At 32.3% G+C, this 17,839-nt stretch overlaps 1 protein-coding gene and 2 long non-coding RNA genes across 3 annotated transcripts; all 3 read left to right on the forward strand.

The window, feature by feature from the left end:
• The first annotated feature begins 3,609 nt into the window (after positions 1-3,609).
• On the forward strand, positions 3,610-12,501 carry LOC122587416 (ABC transporter G family member 35-like). The gene is made up of 20 exons (XM_043759578.1): positions 3,610-4,301; positions 5,231-5,440; positions 5,641-5,725; positions 5,890-6,049; positions 6,168-6,244; positions 6,361-6,414; positions 6,763-6,853; positions 7,868-8,929; positions 8,999-9,108; positions 9,198-9,351; positions 9,441-9,596; positions 9,698-9,873; positions 9,966-10,298; positions 10,395-10,685; positions 10,775-10,858; positions 10,950-11,083; positions 11,176-11,403; positions 11,490-11,661; positions 11,778-12,032; positions 12,118-12,501. The coding sequence occupies exons 1-20, from the start codon at positions 3,892-3,894 to the stop codon at positions 12,385-12,387; spliced, it is 4,512 nt and encodes a 1,503-aa protein (XP_043615513.1). The 5' UTR covers positions 3,610-3,891; the 3' UTR covers positions 12,388-12,501.
• Positions 12,502-13,041: 540 nt separating this feature from the next.
• On the forward strand, positions 13,042-13,579 carry LOC122586605. Its single transcript, XR_006322048.1, has 3 exons — positions 13,042-13,078; positions 13,253-13,349; positions 13,461-13,579. It is a non-coding gene; the product is annotated as an uncharacterized LOC122586605 (long non-coding RNA).
• A 2,700-nt stretch (positions 13,580-16,279) lies between these two features.
• LOC122589434 lies at positions 16,280-17,559 on the forward strand. Its single transcript, XR_006322265.1, has 2 exons — positions 16,280-16,590; positions 16,912-17,559. It is a non-coding gene; the product is annotated as an uncharacterized LOC122589434 (long non-coding RNA).
• Positions 17,560-17,839: the final 280 nt, after the last annotated feature.

Here is a 17,839-nt window from a genome sequence, read left to right on the forward strand (position 1 = left end):
ATCACCTTTTTTTGTGTGCATCCATCTTGGATGCATATTCATCAAATTGATGCATCCAACAAAAAATGTGATTTTTTGGATTTTGACGGATCGATGTGTTTTTAAACACTTAAATAATGATAATTAGTTATGTACTATGTCAGTTTTATGGACTTTTAATGCTTCAAAATATAGTTTTTAAGTGTTCTCATTTTAATTTCATTCTTATTTGATAGCCACTATATATATATATAGGGTAAAGTTATTTTGAGAACCTTTTTTTTGCGAGAACCTTTGAAAACTTTTCAAATCAAGCCCAACCGATAATTGTTCTTTACATGAAAATTGTTTTTTGACTGTTTTCTGAATAACTTTTGTGTAATTTTGAAGTTTATAATTGTGTGGAGGCATAGATTATCATCCGTTATATAATTATGTGGAGATTTGAATTCTTGATCACATGTGCACGAATATTGCTATGATCACATGTATGCAAGTCGATCACATGTAATCATAGCAATATTCGTGCACATGTGATCAAGAATCCAAATTTCCACATAATTGTATAACGGATGATAATTCATGCCTCCACACAATTATAAACTTCAAAATTACACATAAATTATTCGGAAAACAATCAAAAAACAATTTTTCATGTAAAGAATAATCATCGGTTGGGCTTGATTTGAAAAGTTCTCAAGATTCTCACAAAAAAAAAGGTTTTCAAAATAACTTTTCAATATATATATAATGCATGTATATATACCCTTTAGCTATAGAACTTTTCTGTTTCAATCATCTATACTACATACCACTATCACTATCTCATTATTGTCGGAGGTCTTATGAGAAAGTAATACTTTTACTATATGGTAGATAAGATTCTTTACATCTCATTTTTCTCATAGCTCACTTATGTCGTTATTAGGTATCATTGTTGTTGTAATCATCTAACACTTTACTAGAAATTAGTTTAAATTGTGTGTATCTAAGTTATACTTAGTTTTATTTTGATTTATATAAATTAAATTTGATAAATGTATATGTTTTTTTTAGTTAAATTTAATAGATTATAAAGATATATCAAATAGGAAAGTTCAGTCATATGTAAACTATGTTTTTACTTGATGCATTCAAAAATTAAAGATCGTGATTATTTAATTGAATTTTAAAATAACAATCCAAAAATTTGTCATTTTAAAAGTCGTAAACTCAAAACTTGTGAGTAAAATTTAGAAAATCTCCTCAACGTCTTAAGACATTTGCCAGTTGATCTATGTCTTATTGAAGTGTCTTCTACTATACTAGATTACAAGTAACATTAAATATAATAATATTTGAGGTAAGAAAACATAATATTTAGTCAAATTAGTAAGAAAAACGATTACCTTTGGATTTGTATAAAGACAATGTCAATAGGAGGATTAAAAAAGTGAGTCTAGTTACTTATATAAATATCAACATGATTTGGATCAATGGTAAATATTATAACATTTAAAGACAAAGATCATGTGTTTGATCCTCGTTCCATGCAAAACACATATTTTTCCACACATATCTCTTCACACTTTTAATGAAGTGTATAGAAATTTGTTAATTTATTCACATTTTAAGTTGTGTAGAAAAAGTTCATATTTAAAAGTGTGAAAAATTTTCAAAAATCATAATTTCTACGCACTTATAAATGTATTAACAAAATGTTCATCACATTTAGAAGTGTGAAGAAGTGTCAAATATTTTCACACTTTAAAATGTTAAAGTTAATTTGTAACACCTAATTTCTTCACGCTACCCCTGGCATGAATAAATTTAGTGTTACAATTTGACTTTTCACATTAAAAAATGTGAAAAATTAATATATTTCTACACACTTTTAAGTTTGAACTTTTTTTCTCACATATATAAGTGTGAAAAAACTAAAATTTTTAAAATACTTACACACTTTTAAATGTGGGTTATATACATTTTGAAATGTGAAAAAATTTACAAATTTGTTCACGTTCTTTTAAAGTAAGTGTGGACAAATGACATATTTTTTATAGTGAAGGTTGGATGGCCTTTTCTATCATCAAGGTAGAAAAATGAAAACAGTCTCTCTACTTATGTAGAGATAAGGTATGCCTATATCTTAACGTCCCTTATACACTGTTGAGGTATTGGGACTTAAAACCCACGGAATGAATCACTGAGTAGTTTCTTTCTTTCATTTTTCTCTCTACTTACTTATATATATATATATATATATATGGTGTGATGGGTCTTTGTTGATGCATCATACAGTGTCGTCTCCAAAAATATAAACAAAATCGATGAGTGGCTAAATAATAAAACTTGGAATCCAATTAACTACAATTAAAAATCTTAAATTAATAAAATTGGGATCAGAGTATTTTATCAATTTTACGAGATAATATTATATCGATAAAGTAATAAATTATCGATATAAAAAGATTTATGTATGGCGAGTTTGAAGATGATTCAGTAGATTTAAAACGGTCAATTGAAAAGAAGCATGACAAGCGGCAAATAAACTTCACAACTTTTTGTTACAATACGAGAAGATAATTCTTCAACTCTTAAGTGCAATAAGGAGATTTAAAAAAACTCATTATAGACGTGACGTTAAAACAAAAACAAATGATTATAGGCAATTTAAAAAATTTTAGAATAATTTAAGAATTATTAAATTTTAAAATATTTTAAAATTTCAAAAAAGTTATTATTTTACTATTTTATCGATTGACGTTTAAATTTAACTGGTTCCAAGTTAAGACTAGATAAATTATTAATTTTATTGAGCTTATTAATTTACTAAGTATTAATTTATAGAAATTTTAATGTATGAAGTTTTTATGAAATCGTGCGAGTTGGAATTCATGAAACTTGATTTACTTATTTGAAAATCTCTAAATACTTTATGACTAAATTGAAAGGGAAAAAAAATTATAAGAAAACAAATGGGTGGTGATATTTTACTACAAAAATTGACAGATACATCACAACTATGCATTAAACGTACATTCATATAGTATGTTATATAATTTGTACTCTATGACAAATTTATCAACTTTTGTGATATTTATCTCACCACCCATTTTGGTCGATTCTTTTTTATATTAGATTCTTTCCTATTTATCCACATTTTTTTTTTAATACATATTTTATAAACAATTAAAACATATTTTGATTTTTATTTTAAAAAGTAAAATGAAAGCTAGCTAGGAAAACTTTTGGTAGCTACAAACTAAAGACACTGTGAATTTTTGTAGTTAGCTTGAAAAAATGGTCTACATTTTAAGTTAATGTTAACAAGACTTTCAAAATTTTTTGATTCACATAATAATACGATACGAGTAAAAGATATAAGTGTAAAAGATAAAAAGATATAAAAATAACAATATATATAATAGTAAGATATATAAGATGTTAGTAGACGTTGGCAAGTAGTTTTTTTCAATTAAGTTTTTCCGTATGATCATATATCCCACTCTTCACCAACCGCACGTTATCAAAGTAAACGATATGATATTTGAAAGTTGGACGACCAAAAGAGCCACTTGGAAATATATATATATATTACTCCACTTTATATAAATAGAATAGATATGGATACTTGCTCGATCGATCGGCCGAATTGAACGAACTCATTGTATAAATAAGCTTAACATTGACACCATCAACTTCAAAAACAATCAAAGACATAGTCAGACCGACCCAACCCAAATCCTGACTGACCTTTTCACCACACAATGCTTTCATCCATCTTTCAACCTTTTACCAACCACAAAATTCTCACGCCCATAAAAGATAACTAAATCCCTCGATCTTAACATATCATTCCATTATTCTCATTTCTTGATTAAAAGTTGATTTGGTTAGTTAGTTGTATAAATAATTACAGTATTATTTAAGATGGAAGAAATGCTAAACAGGGGCTCGGTCAGGCGAACCACGAGCCGGACCATGAGCCGTAACAGGAGTTCGGCTAGTTGGAGGATGGAAGATGTGTTTACAGCCGGGAGTGGGGGCAGCTACAACCGCCGGTCCAGCCGTCACTCGGAGGAAGATGAGGAGGCACTTAGATGGGCAGCTTTGGAAAAACTACCAACTTATGACCGTTTAAGGACCACCATCATGAAGTCTTACATGACCGAAGATGATGATGATCATCATAATTATCAAAAACAGAACGTGATGCACAAAGAAATCGATGTACGTAAGCTTGATCCAAATGATAAGCAACAGTTTATTGACAGGATTTTTAAAGTTGCCGAAGAAGATAATGAAAAGTTCTTGATGAAGTTCAGAAATCGTATTGACAAGTAAGTTTATCAGATACTCACGTACGTCATTTTTTTGCCTTGATTTCTGGGACCGTTAATCTCATCTCATACAGTATACTCCATTTTTGTAGGAATTTCAAACTGTTTAATTACAACTTTTCATTAATAATAAAACAAAAATTATTACAGCATTCTTAAAAGGTACTCCATATATATATGCATAGCGACATTTAGTTTTATTTATTTATATATATGTATCAAACTAATTAACTCAAAGGCATGCAATCGCAATCATATAGTAATCCATTCGTCATTCATATTCATCCATAGCAAGTACTCTATCTACTAATTAATATATTACAATAGTTAATATCTATATCCTTTTATAAATATATCAGTCATATTCATATATTTTGTATTCACATGCATGCGTACAAAGTCAAAGTTTGATGCCACCTCAATCGTGAAAGGCCATGATATATATATTCATATTATAAAATTAGCATATTTCAAAGTTTGATGGCATGTTTCACATATATACGGATTTTGCAAAACCATTTATATATCAATGATTGAATAAGTCTATAAAATTAGTTAAGATATATATACCGGCCTACAGCTAAGTTTGGATTCTCAGAAAAAGTGATCATCGATCATGTGTTGGAACATTTGTTGAACAATTCCACTTTCAGTTGACTTTGGTACGAATTATAAAACAACATAGGAAAATTTATGTTCATTGACTAGCTAGATATAACGTGCCAATGACATAATTTGACATTTCACCGGTTTGTAGACTACTATTCATGATCTTTAATTTTGTTGTTTATTTTATTGAATTTCAGCAAATATGTCACCAATATGTAGTCAAAAACGGTCTTTATATGTTGGACCTAAATTAATTTATAATTTTAAGAAGGAAATTAAAAAGATCATCATTAATTTTGATTATTTGTTGTCAATTTCAGGGTTGGGATCACCCTTCCAACCGTAGAAGTACGGTTTGAACGTTTAACAATTGAAGCCGATTGCTATATCGGGGATCGAGCACTTCCATCGTTAGTAAATGCTGCTCGAAATCTGGCCGAGACAGTGTTGGGATGTGTAGGCATCAGTTTGGCTGAAAAAACTAAGCTCACCATTCTTAAAGATGCAAGCGGCATTATAAAACCATCAAGGTACGTAGTAGAAGTCATATATATATATGATAAAAGTTGAAATAATATGTAAATATATATATGTACGAAATCATGATGGTGAAGTTGAATTATAGTATCATTTTTAAATGAAAATGACCTCTAGTAGCTATTAGCTAGCACATATTTGCTAATTTAATTATTAACCATATTTTTGTTTTGTTTGGATTTTATTTTAATAGGATGGCACTTCTTTTAGGCCCACCTTCGTCCGGGAAAACAACTCTTTTGTTGGCTTTGGCAGGAAAGTTGGACCCTAGCTTGAAGGTACGTACATTGGCCTTAATTATAATAATATACGATCGAGTAATAATAAATATAAAATGAAATGTAATTAATTATAACCACGTCAAACAAAAATAAGCTAGCTAGGCCATAATAATTAATACCGGCCAGCAACGATAATTAATTAATGATAATGAATGAAACAGGTTAGGGGAGAGATTACTTACAATGGATATAAACTCAATGAATTTGTACCACGTAAGACGTCGGCATACATTAGCCAAAACGACGTTCATGTTGGAGAAATGACGGTTAAAGAAACACTAGATTTCTCTGCAAGGTGTCAAGGAGTCGGCTCACGTTATGGTAGTACTTTTATAATTAATCATGTGTGATTTCTAATTAAAAGTTTAGTTATGGTTAATTATTTTCTCGACCTTATGCTATATGAATAAGTGTCATACATATGTATGTACAAATACAGAATTATTGACGGAGCTTGCTAGGAGAGAAAAGGAAGCTGGCATTTTCCCAGAAGCCGAAGTTGATCTCTTCATGAAGGTAACTAATAACGAGTAATTAATTATACATGTCTAGTTACATGTATCCAAAAATAAATATTTATATCAAGTTATGTTAATATTAATCTTCATTATATTTTTGGTATATGTAACCAGGCAACGTCTATGGAAGGAGTTGAGAGCAGTTTAATTACTGACTACACTCTTCGGGTACGTACGTAATTAAGCAGGATATTTTTATATATGTTTCATATATATACTCGTAATATTAATCACTATCAAACATGCTAGCTAGCTCAACAAAATTATACGTAGTGTTATTATAATTTTAATATATATATATATATATATATATATATATTCACGAAATTTCATTTTGTGGGTCAATGGGATCTTCTCATTTATTAATTGATGATGTATATATATAGCATGTGTCGTTTTATTCGTGAATATTTCGTCAATAGCATTTGAGTAAGTTTTTTCAACCTTGAGGTTGGTGGCCTAACACTAATTAATTGAGTTTAAATTTATAATAATCCCTTTCATACATATATACAGATTTTGGGACTTGATGTATGTCGAGATACCATCGTCGGTGATGAAATGATTCGAGGGATCTCCGGGGGTCAAAAGAAACGAGTGACGACAGGTTAACTCCTCGCACATATCTCATGAAAACACGAAAATTTTTGCATAACTTTATAATGGTTTTTTTTTAATGGAAAGTTGAAATAAGTAGTACTAATGTAGAAATGTTCACCCGATTGAAACAAAAAAAAAAATAAAAAAATCATGATTTGATGAACACACCAAACCCAACTCAGCTGAGGATGGGTGGTTGGTTGATTGGAACAAATAAAGTGATGCATATAACCTAAACTAGTAATAATATTGGGATTAAGTGGTTGTTCAAATGTTAAGTAATGGAGCTATTTGGACTAACAACCACACCACATTTCAAGTAATATTGTTAGGTGGTCAATCCATTATCAACCTCAGCTCACTAGCTCATTTAAGTGTACATTGTCACAATCAAAATCTATCCATCTATTTTCAAAATATTTCTCCTTTGTTATTGAATTGAACATACCATTCGAGGTAAGGCATGAACAGTTATTTGAGGAAGTTGAAACAAATATGTAAGCCAATATACAATTGCATATCATGGCCCATGATGAAATGCCTTAATGCTTTATTATACAAATAATGTGCCAAGTATATTAAGCTGGCTGGCTGGCTAGCCCAATTTGTAGTTTGTTTTGTCCTCATCAAGGTCCACCCATTTGATTCATCCATACTTCCTTTGTCTACTTGTTTTTGGATAAAGATTCCTATATATCATCAATGGGCCACCTTAGAAGAAATCTTTGGTGATATTACAATCAGACTTGAAGTTATAATATCTTTTATAAGTGACATTGTATACTGCTAAGTCAAACATCTTTTATAAAGTTTCATTTGTTTAGATGGATCATGATGATATAATTAAATTAATTTACTTTCACCATGTGATGACATAAGATTAAATGCAATTCAACCGAAAAAATGACAATCTTGAAGACTAATCAATATACTGTGATAATATCAGTTGTGAATATAATTTACTTTCTGTATAGAATGAACTATTATTGACTTATGTAATGATGTTGGACTTATAAAACAGGGGAGATGATTGTTGGGCCGACCAAGACATTGTTTATGGACGAAATATCGACGGGGCTTGACAGTTCAACGACATTTCAGATTGTGAAATGTTTGCAGCAGATTGTTCACCTTACTGATGCCACGGTGTTAATGTCTCTGTTGCAGCCCGCACCAGAGACATTTGATCTGTTTGATGACATTATATTATTGTCGGAAGGCCAGATCGTTTATGAAGGCCCACGAGAACATGTTGTCGAGTTTTTTGAAAGTTGTGGATTTAAGTGTCCAGAAAGAAAAGGCACTGCAGATTTCTTGCAAGAGGTTACTTCAAGGAAAGACCAAGAACAGTATTGGGCTGACAGAACCAAACCATATCGATACATATCAGTTACTGAATTCACAAAGCGATTTCAACGATTCCATGTTGGACTACGACTTGAAAATGAGCTCTCGGTTCCATTCGATAAATCAAGGAGCCACAATGCTGCATTAATATTCAAGAAATACTTGGTTTCTAAAATGGATCTTTTAAAGGCTTCATGGGATAAAGAATGGCTATTGATCCAGAGAAACTCTTTTGTCTATGTTTTCAAGACGGTTCAAATCATCATTGTGGCCTTCATTGCATCGACGGTATTCTTAAGGACTAGAATGCCTTCAAGAAATGAAGGAGATGGAGCTGTTTTCATTGGTGCACTTCTGTTCAGTATGCTTATCAATATGTTTAATGGTTTTGCTGAATTGTCGCTTACTATACAACGACTTCCAGTCTTTTACAAGCAAAGAGACTTGTTGTTCCACCCGCCATGGGCATTTACTCTTCCAACTTTCTTGCTTCGAGTGCCTATATCAATAGTGGAGACTACCGTTTGGATGGTCATCACGTATTACACAATTGGATTCGCCCCTGAAGCTAGCAGGTTCTTCAAGCAGTTCTTGTTGATATTTCTAGTCCAGCAAATGGCTGCTGGAATCTTTAGAGTTATTGCAGGAGTGTGTCGAACCATGATTATTGCCAACACCGGGGGAGCGCTCATTCTCCTCCTTGTGTTTCTTTTGGGTGGCTTCATCCTTCCTAAAGGTGAGTTTCCAAAATAAAGAATCATCCATCTATAGAATATATAACCTTAATGAAGTCGCTATGTTACAGGTCAAATTCCAAACTGGTGGGAGTGGGCATACTGGATTTCACCCATGACATATGCTTACAATGCCATCTCAGTAAATGAGATGCATAGTAATAGGTGGATGAAGAAAAATGTATGTTGTATACTTATCCTAATTATAGTCATTTAAATGTGATCGAAACTATCAGATACAATAGCTAAATTGATGGCAATTTTTTACAGGCTACAGACAATGTCACCAAGTTAGGAATAAAAGTTTTACAGAACTTTCAGATACCCACTAGCAGCTACTGGTATTGGATTGGCACGGCTGCTCTAGTTGGTTTCGTAATTCTTCTAAACGTTTTGTTCACCTTAGCTCTCATGTACATGGATGGTAAGTATAACTAACTGGAGATTCTCTTGACGGGTATATCTTTCTTGTTTAACATTATCCTAAAAGACAATCTGATTTTGATATTTTAGCCCCTGGGAAACCACAAGCAATAATATCTAAAGAAACAGCCATGGAAATGGAAGATAACGAGGAAGAACCAACAGAAACACCAAGACTAAGAACAATGACATCAAGAAGAGAAACACTCCCTCGTTCTTTGTCCGCTGCAGATGGAAACAATACAAGTATGAAAACTCCCATAGTTTGAATAATCTTACATCAACTTAGAGTAGAAAACTTTATATATGAAACATTGAGGTTAACTTATGCGAGAGTTATTATTCAGGGGAAATGGCAATGCGAAGAATGGGCAGTCGAACTGGTGCCCAAGACTTATATAGACATCAAGATTCATATGCCGAGGCTGCAAATGGTATATCTCCTAGAAAAGGGATGATTTTACCATTCACTCCTCTTGCCATGTCATTTGACACTGTAAACTATTACGTCGATATGCCCGCGGTGAGTCTTATATTCAAACTTTCTAATACCTCATGATCATGTTTAGAAGCTTGTGGCAACTAAATAAACGCTGAAATTGTAAAATTAAACAGGAAATGAAAGAACAAGGAGTGACCGAAGATAGGCTTCAATTACTACGTGGTGTAACCGGTGCATTTAGACCTGGGGTCCTGACTGCGCTGATGGGGGTTAGTGGAGCTGGCAAGACGACACTAATGGACGTTTTAGCAGGCAGGAAAACAGGTGGTTATATTGAAGGTGATATAAGGATATCTGGATATCCCAAGAATCAAGAAACATTTGCAAGAATTTCAGGATATTGTGAACAAACAGATATCCACACGCCTCAAATCACAATTCGAGAATCCTTAATATACTCTGCTTTCCTTCGACTACAGAAAGAAATTAGCAATGAGGAAAAGATGGTAACTGAGATTTTTCTCTCTGTTTCTTTTTTCATATATGGAATTGGGAAAATATAAAGTTTAAAATGTCAATCCATTTGGATACATAAATTACAGACTTTTGTTGACCAAGTGATGGAGCTTGTTGAATTAGACAATCTAAAGAATGCAATTGTGGGACTTCCGGGGGTTACTGGTTTATCAACAGAACAAAGGAAGAGACTAACAATTGCAGTAGAGCTTGTAGCTAATCCTTCAATTATTTTCATGGATGAACCGACTTCTGGGCTTGATGCAAGAGCAGCGGCCATTGTTATGAGGACGGTGAGAAACACAGTGGATACTGGAAGGACCGTTGTTTGCACTATCCATCAACCTAGCATTGATATATTTGAAGCATTTGATGAGGTACTATTACTCCTTCCGGTATATTAAGTATTACGTCATACCAATTTATCCACTCGTATAACATATCAAAAATCATATATTGGCATCAGTTGCTATTAATGAAAAGAGGAGGACAAGTGATCTACTCTGGACCATTAGGAAGGAACTCCCAAAAGGTCATTGAATATTTTGAGGTATATATCTATCATTATAACTTTCATGATCTAATAAAATATGTTAATAATCATGACAACATAATATCAAAAACTTCACCAAATAATTCAGGAAATTCCCGGGGTTCCAAAGATACAAGAGAAATACAATCCAGCAACATGGATGCTTGAAGTAAGCTCAATTGCTGCAGAGAATCGACTTGGAATGGATTTTGCTGACTACTACAAATCGTCTCCCTTGCATGAGTAAGAGATCGTATTCTCTAAAAGATGCTCCAAATTTTAAATAAAATTAGCATTATCAGAAATCTAACATATTCATATGTACAAATTGACAGAAGGAACATGGGTTTGGTGAAGGAGTTGAGCACGCCTCCTGCAGGGGCAAAAGATCTTTATTTTGCATCACAGTATTCTCAATCGACATGGGGACAGTTCAAGTCTTGCTTATGGAAACAATGGTGGAGCTATTGGAGAAGTCCTGACTACAATCTTGTTCGTTACTTCTTCACTCTGGCTTGTGCACTCATGGTTGGGACTATTTTCTGGAAAGTCGGAACTAAAAGGTTTCATCTTCTTTTTTTTTCAACATTAAACATACATAATTTTAAAGATCATTTCCTAATTCTTTTCTCCATATATATGTTTACAGAGACAACAGCAATGATTTAACTACAATTATTGGAGCTATGTATGCTTCCATCCTTTTCGTGGGTATCAACAATTGCTCAACAGTACAACCGATAGTAGCAACAGAAAGAACAGTATTTTATCGAGAAACGGCTGCAGGGATGTATTCTGCATTACCATATGCCATGGCACAGGTCAAAACACAAAACACAATTCTTTTTGACTTAATGGTTGACAAAATATATGATTTATATATTTTGTCAAAGTTCCATTTCATATTCTAAGTTTGCGAGACTCTAAACCATTGCAGGTTTTTGTGGAAATACCATATGTATTATTTCAAACAACATATTACACTCTCATAGTGTATGCCATGGTTAGCTTTGAATGGACAGCAGCTAAATTCTTTTGGTTCTTTTTCATCAATTTTTTTTCGTTTCTCTACTTCACATATTATGGAATGATGACGGTTTCCATCACACCGAACCATCAAGTAGCATCAATATTTGCAGCCGCATTCTACTCCCTTTTCAATCTCTTCTCTGGTTTCTTTATCCCTAGACCCGTAAGTCATTGTTTGTTTTGTAATTTACACATTATATGCTGTAACTTACTCAAATACTAAAAATGAGATCTTTTGGTGAATGCAGAGGATTCCTAAGTGGTGGATATGGTACTACTGGATTTGCCCGTTAGCGTGGACTGTATACGGTGCAATTGTTTCACAGTATGGTGATGTCGAGAACTTCATCAACGTGCCCGGGCAATCACCAGTTAGAATCAAGTCGTATGTGAAGGACCATTTTGGTTACGAACCAGATTTCATGGCACCGGTTGCTATAGTTTTGGTTGGTTTTGCGGTCTTTTTTGCTTTCATGTATGCATATTGCTTGAAGACATTGAACTTCCAAATGAGATAGTTAGCTCCTCTTCTATATATAGTCAAAACAAGATGTACGTACGTAATATATAGATACATTTATTATCAAACCGTTTGAGATGGCCAGGGTTAATTAGTAGTAACATTTTGCATATATATCTTTTCGGGTTAATGCATGGTGTATCGAAAAAGTTTTGAAATGTTAATTTCATTATTACTGTGAGTTGGGGAAATGATGCAACTATAAACCATGATATAATCCTTACCTTATGTAAATCTTACTTCAAAATTTGTTAGTTATTGCTTATGTGGCATGCTTAAAAATGCAAGAAAGCCAAAAAATCATCTAAATATTGCTCCTTGGAAGGTCTACGGATTAGTTATTTTATAAGAAGTTCAAATTTTTGAAAACGGATTAGTTATGCTTTATACAAGTTCAAATTTTCGAAAATTTGAATATGTAACCGTTCTTGTATTACTTGAGGCGGTTACTTTCTTGCATGTCTATGTCTATATAGGTCACTTCCATTCAGTTTAAAGGCATTTCAAAACGTAAACCATAACATATCAATTTTAGCATGGCTTCACTAAACCATGTTTCAATTAGAAATTTGCGTCCAAATAATAAGCCATGTACGATAACGGTTAGAATTTTGCAGCTATGGAAGCAACCTCTATATGGAGATGTTAATAACATAGGTAGCATTGAGATGATTCTGATGGACGAACATGTAAGTATTCATTGTTTGTTAATTTTTCTTTTTTATTAGATTACTTTATATATTTTTTTCTATACTGTATATATATGAAGCATATCATATTGGTTAATATTTCTATATTTGGATTTTATATATGCAAGATATGATCATAAATTATATATTATTATAAACGTTACGTACAATCAGATGTAATTGGAAGAGTTGTAGATGTTGGAGATACTTTGTGTTTTAAATGGCATGAAAAAAAATTAAAGAGACTGAGTTTGGTGTTGCAAGACAAGAGGTTAGTATATGAAATTAAATTCATCGATATATACTTAATAATAATTAGTTAATCATTTAGATTTCATACTATTATGTATTCACTAATATCTTTATATTTTAACTATTTCAGTGGAAAGAAGATTGAATGTATTTTACATAATCATTATGTGGATATATTTATGCGGGTTGTTCAATGTTATGAATTATCTATATTGGTTATGATATTACAATTCGTGAGAGCTCGAAATTGTGGAGGTAATGTATTTAGATTACAACTATTAGTTTTAATTATATTTAGATTATTTTTACTAAATTCGAAATGTATAATTTTGTAAGTTTAACTTAAATGTTTTTTATAGTTTTAATTACACGTGTAAATCTATTGTATATAGGTAATATAATTATATCCGATGTTGCATATGGTACAAGATTGCTAATGGACGATAAAGTTGATGAAATTTGTTTATATGTGAAGAAGTATTATACATGGGACCTAAAATTATATGAAAGTGTCCAAAAAAAAAGATAATTCTTATATCATGAATGAATTATGCATTAAAGCTCTTAATTTATAAATACATGTAGATATCAAGCAACTACAGAAGTAACTTCATATGATATAACCAAAACAGAAATTATGAATCTACATATTTACGCGTCACCAATGACTTTTGTCAAACATTGTCGATACATAACAGTGTCAGAATATGAGAATTTAAGTGAGGTATTTCTTATTTTTCGGTTATTAATTTCAATTTTTTTTAATACGATATAAATATTGAGTAAGAAATTAACCATAAATTTACACTCATTCCTAATATTATCCCTACATTATATAAATCTCACTTCAAAATTTGTTAGTTATTGCCTATGTGGCATGCTTAAAAATACAAGAAAGCCCAAAAATCATTACAATATTGCTCCTTGGAAGGTCTACGGATTAGTTACTTTTATAAGAAGTTCAAATTTTTGAAAACATATTAGTTATGCTTTCAAGAAGTTCAAATTTTCAAAAAATTGAATATGTAACCGTTCGTGTATTGCTTGTGGCGGTTACTTCCTTGTATGTCTATGTCTATATAAGGCCACTTCCATTCAGTTTTAAGGCATTTTAAAAGGTAAACACATAACAGATCAATTTTAGCATGGCTTCACTAAACCATGTTTCAATTAGAAACTTGCGTCCAAATAATAAGCCATATACGATAACGGTTAGAATTTGCGGCTATGGAAGCAACCTCTATATGGAGATGTTAATAACATAGGTAGTATTGAGATGATCCTGATGGACGAACATATAAGTATTCATTGTTTGTGAATTTTTCTTTTTTGATTAGATTACTTTTTAACATAACTTTCTTTCGAATTTATAACTAGCTTTTTGACATTCGAATGTATAAACATTTTCATTTTGACAGTTTGATAAAGTGGTTGTTGTTGCAACAATCGGTTTTATTCCAACCGACCAGTTATGGTATTCAATGAAATGTGTGAACTGTTCTCAAGAAGTTAAGTTGACCGATCTCTACATGGATGCAGTCGACATTATTGATGCTTTAAGGGACAACAAAATGTGGATTTGTTGTTCATGTAACAAGGAAAGAGATCTCATCAATCCTAGGTATATATTTATATTTCATATTAAAACTCTATAATCATTAAGTTGTGTAGTAAAATTGTATCTCTGTTTTTGTTTGGTAGGTTTAATGTGCAAGTTAGGATTGTAGATGCAACTGGTGCTATTGGAGTTAAAATGACTGATCAACAAATTTCAAATCTTATACAAAGAACAACCTATCAAATTTGTGATGAAAACTATGAGGTATATATGGTTTATTTTAGTGCTAAATAAGACTTTTCTATGCATTTTAAGTCATTAATTTTTTTTAAAATGGTCATTAGTTGTAATAAGAGTACATTTACTTCGCTACATGCATGCTTGAACTGGTGTTAAAGAAATTATTTAAGGTTATAGCGCATCCACGTGGGTCTATATATCAAAGTGGGGGAAAATTCATAATACCTATCATATCCCGGTAACCAACATAATCCTTCTTATATGCGCCTACTATGGGCAATCCATTTTATAATTTCTCTCCGACGTGCAATGTACGCATTTTAAGCCCTCGTGTATCATTAATAAATCCCAAGGTATATCTAGCATTCTTCTTCTTTAAATTAATCAACTCATAAGAATATTTTTATTATGTCCAACTCAGTTATATTTATTCATTGATACAATCTTAAAATAAAGTTTAAGAAAAATTATTTAGGGTTGTCCGTGCATCGCACGGGATCTAAGCACTAGTTACATATATATCATGCCAACAATCAACGATGACATCACAAATCTGAAAAGAAACAAGAAAACCTATATCAAAAACTACTGAAACAATCCATGAATCACAAATAAAACACAAAAAAAAAGAATCGCCCATCGAAACACCCCCTTTCCACCGCCGTCGTTGTACTTTGGCTGCCACCACCACCACTGAAGAATCGCCCATTGATGGTGGTTGTATCTTATTTCTCCGTCGTCGCCAGATCTTGATGGTGGCGACTTCTCTCTTAATTAATATCCTTTGAAGATTGATTGAATATATATATAAAAAGAGGTATATAATCATGGTGTTATATATATAATGGTTAGATTTATATGGTCTTTTATGCATTTTCTGTCGCCAACGGTGGTGATAGTCTGTACACTCGTCGCCTTGACTGGAGTTTAGGTCGGGTTTCATTAAGAACAATGAACAATGAACTTTGATCTTTAGATTTTGTTTTTTAGGTTAAGATGGAAGATTAATGAGATTAGGGCTAATTGGATTACCCTTCCAATTTTGGTAAATGTTAGAAAAAGTTAGTTGGAAAAGTACTATATTACCCTTCTTTACCGTCTATTAATAAGCATAAGTGAGGGGGCAGTGATGGTATTTTGTCAAACTAGAAACAGGTTGTTGATGTTAAGGCACGCTCTCCTCGGGAATCCGGACGATTCAATATGACTTTCAATTCAAATTTCGAAACCCAATTGAAAGAAAACTCTTCTGCATCCCTTCCTCGAAGTTTCAAACGACGCTATCATCTAGGGTTTCATGCTACTGCAAATCACGTCAAGGTTTGGTAACAGATATGTTTTATTTTTTTAATCACTGGATTTTAAAGATTTTGGGTTTTTGTTGGTTATTGATTTAGGGGTTTTGTTGATATAGAAGATTTAGGGTTAATTATCACCCCTTTTCTAGTGATCGATATTGAAGGTAACATCCTTTATCTTGTCTAACCCTATATTTAGTGTTATGATTATCATTGTTTTCAGCTAAATACATGGAATTAGTGATTATGTAAGATGAACTCATGAAAGTGTCATTGACTTGATATAGTCAACTATGCTAATTGGTTAAGAATGATTTGACAAGTTGAAATGTTAATTCCAAACACAATTAACTGGTGATACTAAAGGGTTAAACCCAAGATTTTGTGCATACCTGCCTTAATTATTGGCGCTATGGGTTATCGGGCTTGAACCCAAGATTGGTCCCTGCCTTTACTATAGTGTGTTTTGCTTTGCTTATTTGCAGGTACAAATAATAAAAGTTTATTCCCCTAGAAAAATTAATAAGACAAGCCAATTGTTGTTCTTTTGACGATGAACAAACCAGACACATACATCAAGCTAAAGTTATGAAGCTCATTGAGAACAATTAAGGAACTCCAGTCTCATCACCTCTGCTTAGGCTACCTTATGTCTATATATAAGAGACTCTTATATATAGAAAGAAAATACGACTTGCATCAATCAATGTCATGCAATGCCTGCAGGCTAAAGACCAGGCTTTAACCGGCCCAAGCTAAAGCTGAACCTATTCCAGGCCAGGCTTTAGACCGATCTTTGTCTAAAATAAGTTGGGTCGCGGAAGGTAGGACCAGGCCTGGGCTTTATTTGGTCTGAGATAAGCATGGGGGGTTTTGGTGACATTATGAGCCGTAAACGCACTTCTGGAAGATTTCTTTTGAGGTAAGAAGATCGTCTCTTGTTCCACATTTACTATTTTAGTATACTGTCTTCCTTTTTGTTTTCAAGAAAATTGAAAGTTCAAGATATTGTGTTTGATTATATGAGCTGGATTGTATTGAAGCATCAAGTTCTGTAGGTGATTTTAATGCCGTAAGTTCATCTCAGACAGTGTAATTCAATTAATCACACAGAAGTTCAGTGTGTTGCTATATTTTAGTTTGGGTAACTTATTATTTACTTTTGTACAACTTTAATAGATTAACAAAACTTTAATTATGTGAGACAAGGGGATCAGTAGCAAAACAATAGTCTAACAGAAGAATGACTTCGCTGAGCAAAATAGTCAAACATAGAAAATGTCATGTTACATGTTGATTCTTTCCCACTTATTGTGTCGCCTTACTTGTCCCTTAACGTCGGGTTCTTGAGCATTGGGCCCAAAGTACGGGTATCAGCTACAATGACTTCGCTGAGTTGTATGTTAAAAAGGA

This window comes from Erigeron canadensis, chromosome 2 (assembly GCF_010389155.1).
Source record: "Erigeron canadensis isolate Cc75 chromosome 2, C_canadensis_v1, whole genome shotgun sequence".
Lineage (NCBI taxonomy): Eukaryota > Viridiplantae > Streptophyta > Magnoliopsida > Asterales > Asteraceae > Erigeron > Erigeron canadensis.

Excerpts from the sequence above, each read along its gene's own strand:
- LOC122587416 (XM_043759578.1), top strand. The coding sequence starts at position 3,892 with ATGGAAGAAATGCTAAACAGGGGCTCGGTCAGGCGAACCACGAGCCGG. Across the intron at positions 5,441-5,640 it reads GGCATTATAAAACCATCAAG|GATGGCACTTCTTTTAGGCC; the intron begins GTACGTAGTAGA and ends TTATTTTAATAG. Across the intron at positions 9,597-9,697 it reads TGCAGATGGAAACAATACAA|GGGAAATGGCAATGCGAAGA; the intron begins GTATGAAAACTC and ends GTTATTATTCAG.